Source organism: Sphaeramia orbicularis, chromosome 12 (assembly GCF_902148855.1).
Source record: "Sphaeramia orbicularis chromosome 12, fSphaOr1.1, whole genome shotgun sequence".
NCBI lineage: Eukaryota > Metazoa > Chordata > Actinopteri > Kurtiformes > Apogonidae > Sphaeramia > Sphaeramia orbicularis.
In genome coordinates, this window is record NC_043968.1 from 76174644 (window position 1) to 76185249 (window position 10606).

General features: G+C 36.7%; 1 protein-coding gene across 3 annotated transcripts in view; it reads left to right on the forward strand.

Moving 5' to 3' along the window:
* Positions 1–8239, forward strand: part of LOC115430433 (nipped-B-like protein B) — a 52011-nt gene extending 43772 nt beyond the window's left edge. For all 3 annotated transcript variants that reach the window (XM_030150432.1, XM_030150433.1, XM_030150434.1), the window contains exons 42-47: positions 392–592; positions 1532–1678; positions 1766–2142; positions 2223–2397; positions 4059–4247; positions 7281–8239. In XM_030150432.1, the coding sequence (XP_030006292.1) occupies positions 392–592; positions 1532–1678; positions 1766–2142; positions 2223–2397; positions 4059–4247; positions 7281–7640 (1449 nt within the window). In that variant the 3' untranslated portion in view covers positions 7641–8239. The remainder of the gene's footprint in view (positions 1–391; positions 593–1531; positions 1679–1765; positions 2143–2222; positions 2398–4058; positions 4248–7280) is intronic.
* Positions 8240–10606: the final 2367 nt, after the last annotated feature.

The following is a 10606-nucleotide window of genomic DNA, read 5'->3' on the forward strand; positions in this document are numbered from 1 at the left end:
AACCCTGTTGCAGTAGGGCCATGACTTTGTTCCGACAGTATTTGTCTGTAATCCATATCTGTCACCTATTGAAAGTGTGTGGACATAGTGAAGAGGAGAATCACTTAATAACTACCATGGACTGATGAGTAGCTCCAAGAAATGCCAAAAATAACTAGTGAAAAAGTGCAACAATGAATGTGCTACTACAAAATACAATTAAGCTGAAAACACTGAAAATACTTTCTTTGTACCTCTGTAAGTTAAATAACGGTTCATACAAATGAACATATCACAGATTATAAACATAAATAACTCTTTTTCTGTCAGTGGTGTTTGTATTGTGACTATTAGTGTGGTTATTTGTCCAAAATGCTGATTTACCCCTATACCTGTGTCTGGGACTTCACAGATGAAGGCTGTAGCAGGGTTAAAGATGTCTTATCAAGTGCAACAGGCCATAAACGGATCAAAAGATGCCGTGGTCCGAGGTTTTCGCCATGACGACAGGGACTCTGCTCTCTGCTCTCATCTCTACACAATGGTCCGGGGGAACCGCCAACATAGACGGGCTTTCCTCATCTCACTGCTCAACCTGTTCGATGACAGCTCTGTAGGTTTCTCCCACAGACCCACTTACTTCTGTCTCTGTTATACTACGCGCACTTGCTCGTTTGCTTAACCCTTAGGGGTCCACAGTCATGGCCCCGTGACTCAATCACATGACATTTTCAACATGACGTAGCGTCGGAAGTTGGTCACATAATCACTGGAGATAATTGCATTTGAAAGTGCGGACTGGAAACACTCTCCCACTTTTTATTTGCGGTTGATAGAGCAAACACAACTGGAGATATGACAGTTTGAACTCAGAGCAAACAAACGCAAGTAAAAGTATGAAATTGAGGTGGGGGGCATTAGATTTCTTACAATATCTTTGTCATTTTTTGTCCTTTTTCAAAACGGAAAAAAAACTGACTGAATCTGCATTACTGGTAAGGGTAAGGATGACCCTCACCTGAATTGGATGAGGAAACCGGGAGGACTGGGGGGTGGGGGGTGGGGGGGTGACAAAACCGGAGAAAACACCTATGTAAAGATATGCTTTTATGTCAAATATTTTACTATAGTTTTAATTTATTACAGTTTTAATTTTATATACCTAATATTTGGAACCAATATTCACTTTTAAAGTCTTTGAAAAGGTTTGTTAAGCATCTTTGTGTTATTTATGCAATAAATTATATAAATTTTTCAAATCAGATTTTATATTTTTTGTGTATTTTTTGGCCTTTTGTGATGATATAGTAGGTTAAAGTGAAAAAACAATAGGCAGATGAGACAAATGAAGTTGTGCTGGGAAAAAAAGATACCAAACATGGGTATAGTAAACATTTCTTTATATAGTATATAAAGCCAAAATCAAAAGTATTGAAAAACAGCCAAAATAGGCTCAGACCCCTAAGGGTTAAACTCTATTATGATTGTCACATATATTCTTTTATGTTTTGTGCAATGAAGGTAATGAACTTTTATTCATTGTCACCTGCAGAAAACAGAGGTAAACATGCTGCTGTTTGTAGCAGACAACTTGGCCTGCTTTCCCTACCAGAGCCAGGAGGAGCCACTGTTTATTATGCACCATGTAGATATTACACTTTCGGTGTCTGGGAGCAACCTGCTGCAGTCGTTCAAAGAGGTAAGTAACGAGGATATTAGTGTGTATTGTTGTAAATGCACTGTTAAAGGTTCAATGTGTGTCAATATAATTTCATTTTCTGTTCAGTCTTTACGAAAGGAACCGGTAAAGCGAAAGGAACCAGTACAGCGGAAAAATACAAAAAAGAAAGAAGTAAGGAAGAAGAAGAAGAAGAAACCTAAAAGGAGGAAAAGCAGCTCAGACGATGAAGACGACAGCGAAGAGCCGGACAGCTCGTCCTCCAGTAGCAGCGAAGACGATGATGACGAGGAGGAGGAGGTCCACAGGCGGAAAAAATCCACAGCCCACGATTCCGACTCAGACTTGGACGACGAGGAAGCGGTTTTTGAGCGTCTGCCTGAAAACCACCAACCTCTGCTGGACTTTGCCTGTGCTTCCCAGGGCGTCCTGCTGCTGCTGATGCTCAAACAGCATCTGAAGAATCTGTACGGCTTCTCCGACAGGTAAACCACCACACAAATGCTCCATCTGTCTCTCACCTTCACACGATACTGACACAACTCAACTTGTTCTGCACTTCCAGTAAAATCCAGAAGTATTCACCAACGGAGTCCGCCAAAGTGTACGACAAGGCAGTGAACAGAAAGAGCAGCGTGCACTTCAACCCTCGTCAGACACTGGACTTCCTGAAGGCAGATCTGGCTGACACAGAGCTCAGCTATGAAAACAAGAGGAGCATTGTCAAACAATACTTAGATGTAAGTGATGCTTCACATTTCCATGTTCAGAATGTTTTTGACAAACCTGGTTTTCAATCCAATCCATTTTATTTATATAGCACATTTAAACAACATTTCCAAAGTGCTGCACATCATAAAAACAATGAAACAATTAAAAGAAATACTAAAAACAAAAAATAAGCACATAAAACTACAACAGTGCTCTAAATAAAAAATACAACAATAAAATCAAACAGTTAAAAGTAGTAAAATCAATAAAAATAAATAAGTAAAAGACTCAGAGGAACACTCAACTCATGCAGAGTTAAAAGCCAGAGAATAAAAGTGGGTCTTGGTTTTGCAAATTAGTGTATATTTGTTGCGTACTTGTTTCCATATACCTTAATTTACACTTTTTTGTCGTGATAGGCCCCTCTTTTCACTGTAGACATGACTATTGAATTTTATGTCAAGTATTAATTGGTTTTGTGAATTCACATATTTTCAGTGTCATTACATTAACCTTTTCAAAATCTTTGATGCAAATTACAAATTCTGCTGTTAACCCATAAAGAGCCAAACAGTGGCAACCAAAACCATCAACTGAAGTAAAATGTCCAATAACTTCAGAACCTATAATCCAATCAATCCATGTCAATAATTGGTGTAAAATACTGCTATTCATCTTTTCATGGTCATCAGATATGACCCATTTGGACGTACAGAGGCTCCATAGTTACTGTGGAAACACCGTCATCTTCTACAACATTTATTCACTAGTAAAACCCATGGAGTTTAATAAAAGTTGGATGGAGACACTTGTTTTATGTTCAGTTGATGATACATTTTGTTGAAAAAGTCACTTTTTCTTCAGTTTTCTCTGTTTCTGATATAGTAACCCTCCACTTAATCTGAGCTTTTATGAACATCTACATGATCAGTGAATTAAGTGTAGGAAAATACATGATTTTCACTGAAAAAATGCAAAGACGATAATATCACAATAAATGGTGACAAATCACTTAAAGCTTAAATATCGACAAAAAAAATATTTGGAAACTGCCACAGAAGTAACACTGGGTCTTTATGGGTTAATATTATGTGATTTGTAAATTTACAACACTGTTTTTCAACAATTATATTTATATAGTTGTTGACGAACAGTGTCAATAATTCAGCTGATCCTTATTTTTTCTCTTTCCTGTTGTGCTGTTGCAGTTGTACCATATGTTTATGTAATAAATGACTTGTATGTACAAATGCAATGTGGAACAACATAACTTTCATCCAAATATATGCAGTACTTTACTTATAACCCGTCCCTCTTTGATAGTATTTCTCATATATATGTGTGTGTGTGTATTTATATATAATCAGCTATACTCAACATTCCAAACAAACATTTAATGTCTTTATTTGTGTACAATGAGTAAATATAACCAAAAACGCAACTCATCCCATTTGAAAATCGTCTGCACCCTCAAGATTTTCCTAATCTCTAAATTAATTACGTTCCAAAAGTTTGTAATCTGAGAGCATGACCAGAATAGGTTCTATTTCTTGCTTTTACATCACGCCTAGCCACAAGGCCACAAATCCGACAAGAGGCAAGCACACAATTACATTTTATTCAGGAAATGTGCACATGTTCAACTGGATATTGTTAGCCACAATAAGGAATGTATGCTTTTGTCTCTCAGTTCAAGTTACTGATGGAGCACTTGGATCATGAAGAAGATGAGGAGGATGGAGAAGCAAACGCCAACGCCAAAAACAAAGTCATCACATCCCTGCTGAAAGGTCCAAAACTGCAGGGCAACAACCACCACAATCACGCTGCTCCAGTGGAGTCGGATGATGAGGAGAGCGAGGAAGAAAGTCCCCCAGCGGTGAGAATTGTGTTTTATTTAACCTTTATTTAACAGTTAAAGTCCCATTGAGGTCATTGAGGTCCAGATGTGTTTTAGAAGGGTGACCTAGCCAAGAGGTCAGCAGCACACACCAGGATGAAAAAACAGGTTCAAAGATCAGTGATAACAAGAAATAAAATAAAAGTAAATAAAACAGGCAACTAGAAAAGCACTCGGAGAGCGCAGACCTCCACCAAGACAGATCAGTCCCCCCCCCCCGCCCCATTACCACCAAAATTTAATCATTTGTTCCTTGTGCCAGTATCGAAATTTCCTGAAAATTTCATGCAAGTCCGTCCATAAATTTTTGGGTTATCTTGCTAACAGACAGACAAACAAACCCCTATGAAAACATAACCTTCGCTGTTCCTTGGCAGAGGTAATAATTTAGTAAGAACACAAAGCAGTAACAAAAGTTTCACCAGATTTTTAAAATGCTAGATTTGGTCGAGGTCAGCAAACAATTAAAAACACAGGCTCTGTCCAACGGATTGTCTCTGTCCAGTCAGTAAAACGGTACAAAAAGCTTGTAGTGAGATGAGTCGTGGTAATTTCAGGTCAGATTAAAGAATATTCCAGATAGAGGGGGTGGCAAAACTGAAGGCTCACTTCCCCAGTTCAGCTGAAACCCTGGGAACATTCAGATGATAAATATCACAAGTCCGTAGGCCATGATGGATATTGGTTCTTCGGAGGAAAATTTAAAATCCTGAAATGTGTTAGTTTTGATGCTGGGCAGAGCTGAGTTTTGGGGAAAGATAGTAGTCTATATTTTATAATTAGTGACATAAAAATTGTTTCGTTAATCATTCTTTAAAATTTAAACGACAATTAATATTATCAGAATCAGCTTTATTGGCCAAGTACGTGAACACATACAAGGAATTTGACTTGGTTTTTCTTTGCACACGTGTTTCAACATGAACCCAAAACCACATGAACCCAATCGCACTTGAACATAGACCTAATATAGACAAACATTCGACTAGAGACGAGGAATTTTATACAGTGAGTGGATGTGTAGAGGGTCTATTAACAATATGTTTATATATATATTATTGTAGTGAAAATAGCTCAGAGTATTTTACATACTGCAAATTAGTCAGAGTTTTTATACAGAGTGCAAAAATATTAAAACCGATATCTAGGGACTGAAGTTAGTGAATGCTTTTAGAACCAATAATAGAAACCTCTACCATCCATGTAACTATAATAAACACACACAGTAATACAATACAGCAATCACAACTATATGGATAAATGAATAATGATGATGGAGGCATGAGAGAAGAAGAGGAGCAGAAAGGAGGTCAGAGGAGGAGGAGCAGGAAGGAGGACAGAGGAGGAGGAACAGAGAGGAAGACAGACAGGAGGAGGAGGAGAGAGGAGTTTACATAGGCATTAATACTGGGGAAAACAATCCAATCAGAATCAAAATGTCTCATGTAACCACTTTGAATTATAATTAGAATTGTGATTTAAAAAATGAATTAAGGTACAAACTGTGATTACATTGATTTTGATAAGTTTGAGAATTAGTAGAAGAAATATTTGGTGCTGTCAAAATATTCCATGGAAAAACCAACGTGTGAGCAGCTGAATCCGTGTATCATTTGTTCTTTTCATATTCAGTTGAGAATCCATAATCGGAAAATGAAAAGATGACGTGTTATTTCATTATTCACGTACAAATCAAAAATAAAAAAAATTAGTTGTTTTTCATTCTTTCGACTCGATGCGCAAATTAAAAATTTGAAATAAGCAAATGAACCAAATGTGGGGTTTCATGTTGACATTTTTGATATCTGATTTGGTTTGACCCAGAAGTTACTGACTTCTTCGTGTGTTATGCAAAGTGTCTTCTCCTTAGATTGTCTACCATGGACGCACTGTATTAGACAAAACAACAAAACCTGATCCTGACCATTTTTTCAGTTGTCATGTCGTCCTCCTTCAGAGTAACGTGTTTGCTGCTTCTGAATAATATGACATTCTCCATTATCGCAGAATACTAGCAAACCCACGACTGTCCAGAACAACATACGAAGAAGTCAGTAACTTCTGAGTCATAGCAAATCAGATATCAAAAATGTCAACATGAAACCACACTTTTTGTTCATTTACTTATTTCCAACTTTTAATTTGTGCGTACAATTGGAAGAATGAAAAACAACTTGGTTTTTGATTTGTACATGAATAATGAAATAACGAGTCATTTTTTCATTTTCCAATTGTGAATTCTTAATTGAATATGAAAAGAATGAATGATACACAGATTCAGCTGCTCTGAAAACAGTGAACTGACCATGAAGTCTGTTTTAACCGTCACAGTTTGGCATCTTCACTTTTTCAACTCTTTAGTTTTACTATCATTATTTTACTACCTTTCATTTATCTTTTTTATCTTGTGGTATGGTTTTAAGAATGTATTTTATAATACCTTTTATTTCCTGTATTTGTTGTGATCATCATTTTATTAGTTTTTTTTCCTTTTTTAACAGTTTACTATTTGTCATTATAGCCGCGTTTCCACTATGTGGAACCGGCTCGGCTTGGCTCGACTCGACTTGGGTACCAGGTACTACTGACTGTAGAGTACCTGGACGTCATAGCAATGCGGCGCGTCATGTGGATTAACCTACTGCTATATTTACTGTCGACTTCCGCATCTGTTTTTGTAAAATGGCGGGTCACAGAGACAACTCTGACCAATCAGTGGTCTGCAGTGTTTACACATCATGTTTTAGTATCTGTTCCCCAGTCTTGGAACTTCGGCGGAGGTGATACCAAAAAACTAGTACAGGGTACCAGATTCCAGGTCCGTTTTTGTAATGGAAATGCAAAAAAGCAGAGTTGAGTCGAGTTGAGCCGATACCACGAATAGTAGTGGAAACGCAGCATATTTTATTTTGTTTGAAAATTTTTATTTTTTTTTTCCAATTTTACCACTTTACTGTTTTACTGATTAAAAATGTGTCCGTAAATAAATGTGATGATCAACTCAATCCCCAGAGGAAACCAAGAAAAGGCAAGGAATGTGCAGAGGATTCAGGTCAAATGAAGGAGATGGTGGAAGTCATGGACGTCATCGCCATCTGCTGTCCCAAATACAAGGACCGGCCGCAGATTGCCCGGGTGGTCCAGAAGAACCGGACCGGCTACAGCATACACTGGATGACCGGAACCTACTCTGGACCCTGGGCCGAGGCCAAGAAACGGGACGGACGCAAAAAGGTGCCTTGGCTCGACACTATCAAGGAGTCGGACATTATTTACAAGAAAATCAGCCTGACGAGCGGACAAAAGCTCACCAACAAAGTGGCACAGACGTTACGGGCGCTGTACGCCGCCAAGGAGAAGAGTAAAAAGTGAAGTTACTCTGAACCCCCTTTCAGCCCAAAGGATTTGAAAAGAGAACAGGCTTTGAAAATCGAAGAGGTGGGGAAGTGAAATATGGTTACCACTGATCTGTTCAAACATGACAAACACACTAGAAGAAGGAAATGTTTGGGAAAACATTGTGCGGGGGTTCCTTCGCTGTTGTGCAGCAACTTGGTTGTTTGATTTTTACTCCCACTGTAAGATAGTTTAACTAAACACATGTTTATATCTGAACATAATTCTGTAAAAAATAAAGTGAATGTTGGAAATTAGTGTATTGATGATGTTCTTAATAAAGTGTTTTTGGAGTTTAAACTAGCACCAGACGATTTATTCACCAGTTCCAAAAGCTTTGAAATGTTCTCTCTTTTGTTTTGTTTTAAAGTTTGGTCATTTGGTTGGTCACCCAGACTGTGTAATGGAGTATATTTGATATCATTTCTTAATGTTCAGACCAGTGCAGTATCTGTGCCTATGACATGCAGGGGAGCAAGTTAGATTTTGATGTTAGAAAACAGAGCGAGTCAAAAGGCATTCCCAGCAACTCTGATCAAACAAATACTGCAATAAATTTTCTTATGCCTTTGTTACCTGTTTGCATTTTCTTCCATTTTAGGAAGTTATGTTGTATTTCCTTCTTTCACAACAGTTTTTCCAAACCTAAGGGAATTTATGCAAATTATGAAAAAGTTGTTTCCGGAGCATATTCCACATTTGGAGTCCTACATTTCAATTTTATTGCGAATGCAGTTCAACCAGGTTATTGTGGTGCGTTCCAAAGAGCTGGGAGGTCCAACTCGGTAAAATGCATTGGAACGCCCGTCCAAGGTGGAGGTTCTAGTTGCAAAGTGGGGTCAGATTGAACTACCCCCACTGCAAATATCAAAATCTTACCGAGTGCATTTTTCTCATTTCTAGTCCAAATATCTCATCACACTTAAAATAAGACAGAATCACCTAAAGAGTAACTTTTCAGTGAGATATATGAACTGATTTTTAGACAATAGATCTGGAAAATCTTATTTCAAGAAATCTTACCAAGATAGTTTTCACTTGTTCCAGTGGCAGATTTTTTTTTTTTTTGCTTAATTCAACATTTTTTTTGCTTAATTCAAGGAAAAAAATCTGCCATTTTCCAGAATTTTCCAGATCTATCAATCAATAGAAATCAATAGAAGTGAATCCCCAAAGGAACTTTGTGTTGGTAAATGCAAATTATGCAAATTTACAGGATTTCACTTCTGTTGCAACATGTTGATGGTCATATGAACTATGTTTTCAGGTCCAAAATGTCCAATTTCATCACAATTAATGCTATATTTTCATGTCACAAATGACCAAGTGATATTTGAACTGATGTTACCTGAAAGCAAATATTCTATTCTTTTAGATTCCCCAATTTTTCTTACAAGATTCTATCCTACATATCACATGTTTTATTTTTACAGGTTGCAATATGGAGTATGGTGCTGATCCATCCTGCTTATGTTACGCCAATACATACATTAAGAATGTCACATGTCACTTTTTAAATTAACAGTTTTCTGATAATAAGCATTTTTATTAAGAAATAACAATTCTATATTGTTATTTCCTCTTTAGTATGATAAACTATACAATAAATAATTCTGATCCTAGTTTTTGCACAGGGATCATTAGTGTAAACGGTGACATGGCTGCTGAGCATCAGTATGATGGGATCTGTAACAACCATGTCACATCCGTCCACTGCCACATTTTGTGTTTTTGTGTCAGCTGTTATTGTTTTAGATCCACAATACTAGCATTTATGAATAAGAGGAGAATTAGCAATAGTAAGTATATAAGTTTATTCGTAATAAAGTACTGGTACTGACCAGATCATCATGGGTAATGTCACGTCCGTCCACCAGCAAAAGTTTTCACATACACGTGCTATTCCAAATCCAATATTTCTGAAAATGTAGCTTCCACTGTCAGATAATATCAGTAGTCTGTGCACAAATGTATTAGCATTATTTCAACACAGTTCTATGCATTTCTTACAACTTTTTTTTCTTGACAAAAATGGCCACTCATTTGACCCCTTAAGTAAATTTTAGCTGTTTTAAATAAAATAAATTTAGAGCTAAAATCTACATGATGCTTTTCAGTACTGTTACACAACTTAAAGGCTTTTAGAAGATAGAAATGAAGGATGAAAAAACACTTAAAAATAAAGAATATATTTTTATTACTGCAATAATATTCTTTCTACATCTTCACAATAACTTGCAAGAAAAACACATTCTTATTCTTACCATGCATTCCATTTTTAAACATAACACTGGGTTACAAAAAAATGTTTTTTGCAAGTTGTCTAGGTTTTTTCAACTGAATTAGGACCATTTTGCATCGCTAAATCCAAAAATGACATCTGTTTTTCTCAATCAGGTCAGGTTTTTTTTGCTAATTTGATTTTGAAAAATTTGATCTTCTCACAAAATATAATAATACCAAAATAAGATTGGTAAGCACACTTTATGAAACTTGTGACTTGATTCCTGTTAGGTACAATGGTGTATTCACCGCAGATGTAGCAGAATACGTCAGGCTTATTTTTGCAAGATCTTCTAGTCGAAGCCATTTCATTCACCTGTAATATTAAAAAAAAAACATTAATCATAAATTGTCAAAAGTAAAATCTTCAGAACTTGTTTGTTGCAAAAAATATGAAAGAATTTTGTATCATAGGATGTGAAAATGCCCATAAATGTAAGCAAAAATGTTAAAAAGCCAATATGTAGCATAGTTCAGAAAGTTGACCTGATTGAGCAAAATTAATGTGATTTTTGGATTCAGCACACCAAAATTATCCTAAATCAGCTCAAAAAACTTAAACAATAGATTTGTTTATTGACCAGTGTAATTTGTCACTCTGCTGTGGTGGATGTATGGTGACTGACCGCTGGATGGCAGCACGACGCCACACTATGTAT